The 13274-nt window shown below is 38.7% G+C and overlaps 1 protein-coding gene across 1 annotated transcript; it reads left to right on the top strand.

Annotated features, from left to right (window-relative positions):
* The first annotated feature begins 1115 nt into the window (after positions 1-1115).
* LOC120341204 (uncharacterized) lies at positions 1116-13224 on the top strand. The gene is made up of 8 exons (XM_039409679.2): positions 1116-1617; positions 4065-4208; positions 4814-5012; positions 6378-6471; positions 7505-7670; positions 8724-8934; positions 9581-9723; positions 11113-13224. The coding sequence occupies exons 1-8, from the start codon at positions 1136-1138 to the stop codon at positions 11300-11302; spliced, it is 1629 nt and encodes a 542-aa protein (XP_039265613.2). The 5' UTR covers positions 1116-1135; the 3' UTR covers positions 11303-13224.
* The last annotated feature ends 50 nt before the right edge of the window (positions 13225-13274 follow it).

Raw genomic sequence — 13274 nt, 5'->3', positions numbered from 1 at the left:
CAATTATTTTATTACGTTGGTCCTTTCCGTACTGTGTGTTGTTTCTATTATGATCGTGCATCGCCAGGTATGATTGTATCAGGTTAGGGTTAGGACATAATTTCAGGTACAAATACTACAGGAGTCACTTGGCTAGTCACCGAATTCGTAATAGAACTAAAATAAGGAAAATTGGAATAAAATTATGGCCTAACTCTAACCTGGTACACATACCACGTTCCGGTGTCTACCATATTGGTTCACATACTTCGGGAGTACCACATTTGAGCAAGGCTGTAGTGTCCTTAGCCTACAAGAACATTTTTATTTTATAAGGTTAGTGCTTTCCGTACTGTATGTGGTTTGTAGTACGATGGTGCATCGCCAAATAATGCTTGAAACATTATTTGTCACTTATTATTAAAGTTTAATAATTTTTTTTTGTGGTTGTTATCGCCTTATGGATTGAGACCACAGAAATACTAAATGTGCTTCAGGCATAGATAATCTTCTTACGTAGCGAGGTCACGTCATTATAGCTTTTCATTGGAAACCAATAACCTGGAGGTATCAAAATAACAGCTGGCTTCTTAATCTTCTTAGAATTGCAAGTTAAGAACTGCTGTTGGAAGTTATTTAAATAAGTTCTAATCTGATTAATCTTGTAGCAACCTGAGCACTTTACAGTCATGATTTGAGAGATTTGTGATTAAACCAATTTTTTTGTTTTGTGACATCTTCTTTTCTCCTCAGAGAAAGGATGAAGTAAATCTTTTGCCAACAGCATCTATGCACTTCAGCCGAGATAGAAAATTCGGTACTCCCTTAGTATGTGTACCATGTTAGGGTTGGGCTATAATTTTATTCTGATTTTCCTTATTTTATTTCCATGACGAGTTTGGGGACTGTCTGTGTTAGCCAAGTGTGTATACCCCCTGCCCATAGGTTTCAGTTCCGTTACACAACTCGATGTGAAGTAGGCGAACAAAATTAGTTACCTCCATGTTGATACACACACTTCTAAAGCACCGAAAATGCCGTGTATAAAAACAATTTTCCGACAGTTTTAAATAAAGAAAGAATATTTATGTAATTGTTGTTTTTGACAAATGTAATAACTGAATTCTAATTTTCAGATACTAACTTAATATCAGATATGAGCCAAACAACGATGTGCCTCAAGGGGGCGCAATGTGGAGTGATAGGAGTTGTTATGACAACGATTTTTATATGTACGATATTCTCCGGAAGAATGGATAACAGCTCGACATCAGATTTCCACAATAAATTTGATTTGATGCAAAAATCAACGAAACGGAAAAATTCGGAGCTCAAAATGAATGGAAATATTGATAAATGCAAATTAAAATGGAAAAACTCGAAAGTTAACAAAACAGCTTATGAAACTCTTTACGATGGCACTGCAATTTATCACAAAAACTATTTGACTTTGCCAAAATCGGTGAAACCGTTATATCCTGATCCGGTTATACGATTAAATCCGGATAAATTTTTACTTCCTATACCACATAACGGTCCGAACAACCAATTAATTGGACTAAGAGAAGCAACGTTTGTTGCAATAAGACTCAACAGAACGATGGTAATACCAAGATTCTTCAAACACTTTTCAGACGGGTAGGTCCTTTGTCTAACGTGTTAGATTTAACTATACTGAAAATTTAGGGTTCAAACCAACCTTCATGCATCCAACTTGGCAATTCTCATTGGGCAATTTGGCATTAGGTGACTCCAATTATAATCAGCTCGACGATATCTTTTGAGGAATATTTTCCTATATTCCTAGTATATAAAACTCTTGTTGACTAATTCGGTATCCAATTCGGCAATACTCATAAAATTATTAATTTGATGCCGCAAAAGAATTTATTCATTGTTTATTTTTATTCGTTATGTCTCGATGATTGCATGAGTGTGTGTGTGTATGTGTGTGCGTGGGTGCCTTAATTAGTTTTTATATTTTTGGGTGAGCGAACACGTACTACTTCTTTTATCAATACCTTTCCATCTAAAGTCTGTACGCTTCAAACCTCACTTAAGGTTTTGTTCGCTCTCCCGATTCTATAATCAGTTATTTTCTTCTTTTGTTTTATCTATTATTTCATCGTCTAAGCCGATTATGTAGTCGAAATAAACTTATACTTATATCGAGGACCAGGGGGTTCACACGGGTCATGCGAACCCATTCTTGGAATTTAGGGACGGGTTCGAGCAAACCCCGTGAATTCCACCATGGCTACGACCTCAATCATATAATTTGTAATATTTTGTAGGTAATAACGAATCGAAAATATTCCGATTCTTTATAAATGATATTTCTGTGTATAGCAGTGGCTTTAGTGTAGGATTTTATTCTGACATGAACAAACTACGACCCGTGGGCCAAATCCGGCCTGTTGGGTGATTCAATCTGGCCCACCTAATGCTACCACAGCCAAACTAAAACCAAATTTTGAGGTTTTAGATGAAAACAGCTGTTCATAAAGTGTAACTTTTTACGTCACACTTAGGTCCACACTTGCCCACCCCTGACTCTAATTAGAAGTGAAAGGCATCGTCCAAAAATAGAATAAATTACAAAGAGTCGGTTAACCCATTAAATCACGACTTGCCGACCGCTGACATTCTAGCCCGCATACCTATTATACTTAATTACAACATACTAATTATCCAATTGATTATTGCTCTTGGAGGCCGCCATCACCTAAGATGTGATTGATGCGGTTGAACTAATCTAAAACTAATCATAACCAAGCGTGGTAGAAACCGATTCTGTCAGACCAGGGTCGTCCAACCTTTTTGGCCGAAGGGCCACATGTAGTTTACTAATAAGTGCGCGGGCCACTTAACATGGTAATTATATTTTAATTTTGGTACACTGACTACAGGATGGAGGAAAAAACAAACAATACCCTCACGCCAAATTTCACAATTATTAGAACAATAAAATCTGTTGTTTTCCAACTATTAATAGGCCGCCATCAGTGGTTATTCCCGAAAGTTCTGCCAAAGACAAGCCAAGACGCTCGATCATTTTTATCACAGCAACAAACAAATCAATGCCCATAGTCGTGCCCTCCTCAATTGGGATTGGGCTGGGATTGGGCCTCAATTGGGCTGCGAGCTCTTCGGTAATTTCAAAATTAACTCCCCGCATGATGAGCTGTAGACATGATGTCAGTGCTTTCGTCAAGCGCCAAGGAATACGAATAAAACTTTCCCGCTCTTGCAAAGTTTCTGCTATAGAATTCCCCAGCTCTTCAACGCGACGAGAACCGTCTGTCTTGATAGGCTTATTTTTGCAAACGCCTTTTTTTATTTCCGGACAGAAAACATTGGCAACCCGAACAATACGATGCTTAACGAATTCTCAATTTGAGAATGTCTTCGATTGTTTTGCGATTATTTCTGCCTCGAAGTAGAACGCTTTTATGTATGTATATATTATGGATTTTAGGTATGTATATAGCGACTTCTATACCTTTATGTATCGATATCTCCTCCCATTTGGTTTCGATTCAAAATGCCACTCGGGGCTCGTTTGGAATGGCTGGCAAAGCGCATTTCAAAGAAAAAACAAATCGTTTGTTTCACATCTTTGCATACTTTCATCACTCGAATATTAGGTAATTCAATTTTATTTTTATCCAATTCTTAAAAATACAGCGCGGGCCACTCGAAATTCTTCCGCGGGTCACATATGGCCCGCGAACCACTGGTAGGACGACCCTGTGTTAGGCTATTTAGCGCCGAGTTTTCTGCAAAATTGGTGGACAAGCGCGCTGGAAAGAAATATTCCCAATACAGCAAATTTTGACTGAAACACCTGGTCTGTAGGTCTTAGAGTGTCCATGAATTTTCTTCACAATTTCAATTTTGTTATGAAGTCAGTTCTCAATATATATTAACCAGATTTGTTGTTTTTTGATCAGTAATTGTTCGAGTATTTTTCCTCATTCAATACATCTGTGAGGACGAAAGCAATATATGGTATCGATAAATTCCCGATAAATTCAATGTCAAACCAAAGCGATTCGTAATGGCGATTCTTTTTCTCTATTTAGTTCAGTGACGTCACGCAAAAGATGGTTTATATTTCCTGGACATCGGATAGATATAGAACGATACTGTAAATTCGTCTCATGCGTCACGATCGAGCAATTCCAAGAAGCCTGTGGTCGTCAACTTGATGCGGTCGTATTTTTGCAGTAAGTACTTTTTAATCAAAGTAACTAGGTTTATTTTTAAACCGGAATTTTTGTATTTTGACCACTCGTTCTTGTATGTTGTAAGCATATTTCGATCACAACGTCCACAACTTTAAAGCCCGATTAAAAAGTGCCGCACTCATATTCTACGTCACAGGGTGAGCTTGCACATGTATGTATGTATGTTTGTTTGCCTCAAAATGCAACAGTATCTGCATAATATTTAAACAGTGTGAAAGAGATGGGGTACATGATCAAGACCTTACTGGCCTACAACACGAATTTGCGACATGCACCCTTAACAAGTATAACTGCAGTTTAGGACTGCTGCGCTATATTAGGACAATAGACATGAAATAGGCTATACAAATAAAAGTACAGTACTTTTATGTCGTGTCTTCAAACTATTTTTTCCTGATTTTCAGTGAGGTGTGATGACTTATGTGTGTGTGTGTTTTCCATTTGTTCAAAATAATTGTCCTATATATTGCCGATTCACAAAAAAATCAAATCGCTTGAATATTTGATTCGAAATATATGGAATATCCGATAATATAATAATATTCAATCAGTTTCCAATTTATTTTTTAATTTATATTCCACAGACATACCACCGAAAATAATCTAAAGGGCTGGGAAAGGTATACAGGAATGAGATTCCGACGAAAAGTTGAAGGTTATCAATCCGGAAAAAATGACCCGGAAGAAGCCAATGTCGATTTCATACCAGATTTCCCAGTTCCTGGAGGTAGAAAATATAGGAAGTTCTTCGCGAAGGAAATTAAAGGTTTATTTGAATCAGAAGTGGGTATTTTACACCAATAAAAGAATAGTTTTAAGAATATTGTTGTCGTTTCAACCCCGGCCAAGTTGGCAAGAATTAAACAATACTTATAATTGGATAATTGTGTCACGCGTTTTACGTCTCCTTATCTTTAACGCGATCTACTTCGCTAAAATGAGAAGTTCACAATGTTCAACAGCGAATATATTAAAATAATACAATCCAACTAACTTTACACATGTATACAATACTATTCAAACTGACAATCTCAAACTAAATATCAGAAGTCGACTATCTGGTCAAGTCCATGCTTCCGAAAACTTATACCTGGCTAACTAATCCCATACCCGACATGGGCTGGTAACCGTACATGAGGCCGTGGTTTGCTATATAATTAAGTCGTCGGTTTTCCTCTCCCCCAGGATAAATATCTAAATCCTATTCTACCTGGGTTTAAGGCGAACCAGACAACTATGCGCTCTTTTTCACGCCCAAAGAAATCAATTAGAACAATTATACACTTAATTAAATTAAACTGCGAATAACGACAAAAAATGGAAGGGAAAAATAGGAAATCTTATCGCAATTGTAACATAAGTTCGCCTCAACTTACTGACTTTTCCAAACAGCAAATGGCTGTGTATACACGGTGACTTGCAGAGAGATTTGTTTGAAACGAACTCTTGTTGGGCACGAAACTCTATACAATGTTTTAGTATTATGTTGTTGTGATTGCTATTAAAATTCATTTTCTTGTTGTTATTATGAAATCGCTTTCCCTTTTCAACAGTGTATGCTAAAGTTGTTGCGGTTGGAAAGCTCATAGTTGGACTGCGGGCGAGCTGTACCAATTGCTATTTTAAGTAGTTAAAGATTGTTGCTGTCGCTAGAATGCTATTATTATTTTTTGGTCAACAACTTCTGTGGACTTTATGGGATCTTTTTTTCGTTTCGACGTTTGTGTGTTGATATCAACAAAATTTAAAGATTAAATTAATTGTAACGGTTACGGGACCGCATGTCAGTGGATATCGAAAGTAGGAAGGAGGTTTTCTTAAAGGGAAACGGTAGACTACGATAACGATACTGTAAAAGACGTGACTCGTATTTCAAGTCAAGTTGAAACTTGAAGCATGAATTGTGGCCACAAGACATGGAAAAACTGAAACAGTACGGGTACCATTACCGGTACCCTGATGGCGGCACTGGTGAGTTAGGGTAGCTGTTCCACAGTTTCGGCAACGTTCAAGATAACATTTTCGGGAAATTGTGGATAAAAAAAAAATCTTTTTGACTTTGTGTCCATATATTTGAGCATAGTTCTCTTTTTTATAATTAAACTTTCTTGCCACTTAAAATATTCCGATATTTTCAATTCATTACAGGCAAGATGCGTTGTCTACCCAGACCCACTATATAACCTTCATCTGAGGAAACCTCGCAAACGCAAGATTTCAGAACTTGTCAAAAACCTAGAAGGTGAGTCAGTACTTAGTCAGTCAGTAGTTTGTTTTGTCTCAAAATAAACATAAACGTGATACAAACAAAAACTAAGGAAAAACACGATAATGGCTCTTATTTCACGCTGAAGGGTGACGCAAAAAAACAATGTTGGTTGTAGAGCAGCGACACCTGTAAAAAAAGTATAACTTTGACACAGGTAGAATAGAAAAAAGCCGAACAAACTAACAAATATATGTAATTAAAGCGATGAATGTTTGAAAAATCAAATCCGTGAGAATAAAAAGCTCTTCCCAAAACACACTCTCTCAAATTGTTTGTTGGTCTTTTTCCATTACTGTCTGTTTGTCTATCCCTTTATTTCTCTTTTTATCTTTAGGATAGGATAGGATTTTCATATTTGTCCTGGGGGAGAAGAATGCCGGTAAGACGGCTTACATATATGACAAACCACGGCCTCTCGTCTGGTTAGATATTTGTTTTTGGAAGCAAATACTTGATGATGGAGAAAGCCGCAACCGACCGGTTACGCGAACCACTCTACGGCGGCGAGAAGTCCAGCACATTACTATTCCCGATTGGGATTCTAATCTACGAACATACACGGGGTAATCAGAGGTGCGGTGGCGAGCGTAGTCCTAACGCTTAGCGGGATGCTTTTTCAGAATAAGAGGTTTTCCCGGAACACACCTAATCTCCCCACTTGTCTCTTTCTGCATATCGGTTTCCCCTCCCCCACTGCCTGTTGTCTACCCTTTCTCTATCTCTCTATCGTTAAATGAGCTTTAACCAAAACACTCCAGGGTCACCCTCTCTCTATCTCTCTCTCTTGTTGATTTTATTTATATTATGTATATCTGAAGACTAGTATTTGCCCAAAAAATTAAGCCCACTTTCTGTCACCCACTTCCACTGTCTGTCTCTTCAAGTCTACTATCTTTATTTCGCTCATCTGTCTCCTTTCTCACATTCTCTCTTTATTCTGCCTCTCTCACTCTCCCTCGTTTCTTACTTATCTGACTGATTAGCAAATTTCTTTGTTATTTCACAGACTTTAAAAGGCTCACCGACTACCAGTTGTCTCTCTCAATAGCTGTGGCTTTGGGAAGTCCGGAGTATATCAAAAATATTTCTAAAGATTTTATCTCCAACAAGTTAAAAAATCGGCCTTTTGTCAGCGTGCATTGGAGATATAATGAGGAAGATTTTATGAGAAGGTAGGAGAGGGTGGAATAGTCTTAAATATTGATGAAATGAACCATGGATTCTCGTTTGCTTACCTGTTCAAAAGAAGCGTGAGAATTATATAATATATTGGGCGCTTCTGTAGCGTGGTGTGTATTGCTATGTGTCGCCTACCCAGACAAAGTCCAAGATATACGGTGTTTGGGCCGGGGTATCGCGTAGTTTCATACCACAATAACTTCTAGTAGGCGTGGCGTAACAATTTTATGCATATTTCTTTCCTAACCCCCATCTGACTACACCATCCAAAAATTACGTCACCTCGACGTCACGGTGACTCAAACTCAAACTTGCAAACCCACGCAGAGTAATTAGAGGTGCGGTGGCGAGCATATTCCTGACGCTTAGCACAATGATCCGCACCGCCGCGCCAAATAAACGGAAGAATGCCATAACGCGCAGTCGATTACCCATAATCGAGCGAGCAATTTCTCTCGTTTTCTCGTTGCAACGATCCCGATATGAGAGAGATCGCTGGCGTTAGGGAGTTCGTTATCGTCGGTGCAGATGACATTCAGGGGGATCGTAGCCATACTTTGACAATCTATATGACGTGATTGTGACGTGGTAGTGACGTAATTTAGGAATGACATAGTCAGGTGGGGAATAACATATACAAAAATATTTATGTCAAATCCACTAAAAAGTTACTGTGGTAAGAAACTAGAAACTACACGAGACCCTAAAACTGTTCGTAGGGGGTGCGGAAGCGCAAATTGTTGAGTTTGCACAACGGAAACGACTGCAAAGTAATCTGCGTGTTTTTCTGAGGTGCTGGGCATGGGGTTAGTTAGTTACTTGTTTTTGGAAGCATGGACTTGGTGGTAGAGGAAGCCGTTACCGAACAGCGGTTACGTGAACCACTCTGCGGCGGCGAGGAGTCCAGCAATCCTCTCGCACATTATCATCCCCGCATGGGATTCGAACCCACGCTGAGTAATCAGAGGGCGAGCGCTTAGCAAGATGAGCCACACCGCCGTGCCAAAAAACTTCAAATTAATATTTTTTTAATTCCTTTCATCCAGGTGTCAGCAAAACGTCTCAAATAATGAACTTAAGAAGAAACTTTGTCAGAATGCAATGCGCGTCAAACCGGAGCATATAGCACAAGCAATTGGAATAAAAATTTCAGATCTGAGTCGGAAAAAAATAAATATAAGCGATGTCTATATCGCCTCACCTCCGAGCGAACGAAAGTTGGTGGCAAAAGTCGCAAAATTATTGTTCGAAAAACAAGTAAGAATCATTTTTTTTAATTAGCAGACACAATAGAAAGAATATAGCAGGCCGTTCAAATGTCAATTGTGACCATATATTCGTCGGTATTTTTAACCTACTGGCCACATATTTAATCATATTCCTGACCTTCTGTCGATATAGCATCCCTGTAACCTTTTACAGAGGAAGGTATACAAATTGCAGTTGCGACCATAAACCGATTCCTCATTCTAACTGTTCAGTGTTCTCCCAAGCATGCGTTAATATATGTGGTTTAAGGCTTGGGCGTTAGAATTAGTTAGATTAAATTCTACGAATCCCATGCCCGCCATCTTGCCAATTTGTAACTAATTTTAAGGCTGGCGCTCCAGAATTATGTGCACCAATATGGAAGTAACTTATTATGTTCGCCCACTTTACATCAAGTTGTATCAAGGGACCGAAGCCTATGAGCAGGGGGTATGTTGACTTGTCTAACATGGACAGTATATTCAAACATATAATTCATATATACTGTATTTATGGTAGATTGCCGTAATAAACTAGGAGAAATGAGAAAAGATTTGCAAAATTATCTTCTTTTTATTCCAATCATTAGTTCTCTGCAAAAATGGCGTCTGTTCGGTCCTTGTTTGCTGTAACCTGAGTTTATCTTTATATCTAGGGTTGGCTGACATTTTCCTCTCTCGATTTGGATGAATTCATGAAGGCAAAGTACGATTCATGTGAAATATTAAAGTTACATTTTGAAGACATTGTTTCGACAATTGAGATGGAGATCTGTGGACTCGGGGTATCTTTTCTAGGGTAAATTTGTCATGATTAAGGTTGGGCATTTTCGAATACCTTGAGATTACCGAATCGAATCGAATATTTTTTCCGAATCGAATCTCGAAAACTTGGGAATATATAATTGTAATCGACTTTTTTATTGTAATTGGTCCTCCCAACAAATGAATTACTGAAGACATAAAATTCATATCTCAGATAGATTTCTGAGCGCTCACGCACAGTATCAAACATGTTTTATCAATAACTCATTACAGAAAATAGTCATATATCAGAATTATGTTGAAAAAATATGACTTCTATCAAAAAAAATTGGTGTATTCACCTCGATCCTGGACGGAAAGAAATAAAAAGATGTCGGCGATTCGAAATTTGCTCTGAACCGATTCGAATAATTTACTATTCGATTTGATTCGACTATTCGGTTTGGTTCGAAATTAAATTTGCACGTTTTAAGTCGTGGGTCGAATATTGAATCGATGTATGGCTTGTGCACTGATTTTGGCGCAGTGCTATGTACAAGTCCCGGGCCCCAGCGCTACGAAAGTATTCGTACCAAGATGACGCATAACCTGAACCCTAAGCTGGCACACATACTATGTTCAGGTTGTGCACTATCTTGGTGCACCCTAAGTCCTAGATGCCGAGATACGAGTCGAATCGATCCATGGATCATTCAAGTCTTGATTTCTAGTAAATTTTGAAAAATCACGTCATCAGCTGTAGTCGAATCGCTGGCGCTCTCGAAGTATCTGTACCAAAATGGCGCACAACCTGATAAATCTAACCTGGTACACATACTATGTTCGGGTTGTGCACCATCTTGGTGCCCCCCCAAGATAAGAGTCGAATCGAGTCATGGATCATTCAAGTCTTGATTTCTAGTAAATTTTAAAATTCACGTTATCATCTGTAGTCGAATCACTGGCGCTCTCGAAGTATGTGTACCAAAATGGCGCACAACCTGATAAATCTAACCCGGTACACATACTATGTTCAGGTTGTGCGCCATCCTAGTACACATACTTTGGGAGCACCGAATCGCAGCAGTTTCGTTTACAGGTCGAGCCTGACTGAGTCTCATTGCCACTAATAACATTGCAACCAATTTTCTAAAAATATGGTAATAATTTACAAAGGCTTCTTGTATTTAAATACGTGTTACAAAATGAATAGGAAATCAATTTGTAGTTTTGACTTTTAGTTCGTTAGTATGTATAGACATATATTATGTCGGGGGTCATTTAAAATTCACATTTCAAACATGCATGTATCCCGTCTTTTGCGGTATGTCGTTACCAGGATTGACTCTTCGTACGGAGAGTGTAACAACATGGATTGCGCGGGAGACAACTTTTTAATCACAATGTATATTGCAATGCCCACCCAATGTTCTTTTGTTTTTAGATCTGCCCGTTCATCATGGACAACTAGCGTCCAACTTGCTCGGAGAACATCTTCAAACATAGGCCTTCGACCTGGGTCTGATGGAGACATATTTTCAATGTCAGTTTCAGCTATGCAGGGAATGCTAATGGAGAATGAAAATATTATGGATCGGGATATGGCGCAAAAAAGCAAAAAAATGACCAAATAGAAGAAAAATAAAGGGAATTTGGCAAAATGACCTAAATGCTGAGCACTAAACTGTGTTGGCAGCATAGGATCGAGATTTTGGTCCCTTGTCAGTAACAATATTACAGTTATGTGCGTAAGTCTTAGGGCAGCTGTTCTCAACCACTTACTGACCGCGTACGACTTACAAATACCCTTTTTTGAGAGTCGGGAACAATGGCACAAGTAATGGCTGTATGGGGGGATTTTATGTGGCACAACAACATTTGTGACGTAACACGCAAAACGGACAAGGGCGATCTCTTAAAATAAGTTTGGTAGCACTATAAACCCCGTTCAGCGAATACATACAGTATGGAAAATAAAGGGAAAGCGTTGCAGGCCTATTTTTGTCAACTCAAAGTTTCATTGTTGCAATAATTCCAAGCTGCTCGCGTACCACCTAAAACGCTTTCGCATATCTCAGGTTAAAAGCCACTGTGTCTCAGGGTGACTCACGTAAACTTCATTATCAAGTCTCTGCATTTGAAAACACATAACTGCTTAACTATTCCCATATGTGACATAGACTGCAAGCAACACAAGAGGCCGTGGTTTGCCATATATGATATATGAAGTTGATTTATCGGCTATTCCCAGTTCAGCAGTTATCTTATGACTACTCCCATTTTACGTGTTTTACGCAGTACAGCTTCTTCTTTCTTTCTATCTCAAAAACAAAGTGCAATAAATGTGTTATATATGCCAGGTTAAAATGGATTTATAGACGTAAGGGACTTCGAGATAAAACCTTGTTCAAAGCCAAGACGCAATCAGCAAATCACTAGCCACGTAAAATTTATTTTTACTCAGAACAGGCGTAGTGATGTTGGTGCCTGTGCGACTATTCAACTATGAACTATACCAGGGTGGTCCAGGATTGGCAGCTCCGCGGGCCACAAAATTACTTTTGCATTGTTCGCGGGCTACAATAGTGCCAAGAACTTCGCTCATTTAACTTCGCCAGTTGCCTCAGTAAGCCATAACACTAGTCAATTCAGTGACATTAGTGATGCAACAATATGCCCAACGAATTTTTGGTTCATTTTATGACGAAAAAACAAAAATTGCGATTTTTTTATTCTTCTTCAAATGCGACGCGGGCCACAGATAATGAAGTTGCGGGCGACATGTGGCCCGCGGGCTTGGGTTTGGACCCGCCTGAACTATACCAAGATTCAGGGGCGCTCAAGAAGTATGTGACCCAAAATGGCGGACAACGGAACATAGTATGTGTACCAGGTTAGGCCATAATTTTAGGTACAAATACTACGGGAGTCACTTGGCTAGTCGCCAAACTCGTAGTAGAACTAAAATAAGGAAAATTGGAATAAAATTATGGCCTAACTCTAACCTGGTACACATATTACGCTTCGGTGTCCGCCATCTTGGTTCACATACTACAGGAGTACCGATTAATAAAGGTATCTTTATTTTACGAGCGTGTACAGAATAAATACACTGACTTGTATATAATTATAATGGTCAAATTTAGAGGGAGGAGAGGAATTCTCAAATATATAGACGCGAAAGCTATAACAAAATATTTTACTCACAATTTCCACTAAATCATTTCCTGAACGTAGCTGGAACTATGGAAGAATTACCTGTACCGATCCCAAGAATATTCTAACTTTCCCGTGCCCTGTGCCGATGATGATTCGTGCATCTAGTGCCAACGTGAATCGAAACATTAAATTATTCGAATCACAGCTGTAGTATCGATTTTTTTGCAGTATAGGCAGTCTACCGCAATTTATCAAAAAACATTTTTGAGATCGAGATCCCTGATTTCAGTTATGGAATCGCAGCACGACGCGCAATTTTTAATTTTGGTGGCGTCATTATCCAAAAATTCAAAGTGAAAAACATATCGTTATCTACACTGACGTGTTCAAATATATATATACGCGATCTGGTCAACAGGAAATAGATTTTATCAAAAAGCTCATGTG

Source organism: Styela clava, chromosome 14 (assembly GCF_964204865.1).
Source record: "Styela clava chromosome 14, kaStyClav1.hap1.2, whole genome shotgun sequence".
Classification (NCBI taxonomy): domain Eukaryota; kingdom Metazoa; phylum Chordata; class Ascidiacea; order Stolidobranchia; family Styelidae; genus Styela; species Styela clava.
This window is presented reverse-complemented; position numbering and strand designations above follow the sequence as displayed.

Excerpts from the sequence above, each read along its gene's own strand:
- LOC120341204 (XM_039409679.2), top strand. The coding sequence starts at position 1,136 with ATGAGCCAAACAACGATGTGCCTCAAGGGGGCGCAATGTGGAGTGATA. Across the intron at positions 7,671-8,723 it reads GAGGAAGATTTTATGAGAAG|GTGTCAGCAAAACGTCTCAA; the intron begins GTAGGAGAGGGT and ends CCTTTCATCCAG. Across the intron at positions 9,724-11,112 it reads CTCGGGGTATCTTTTCTAGG|ATCTGCCCGTTCATCATGGA; the intron begins GTAAATTTGTCA and ends TTTTGTTTTTAG.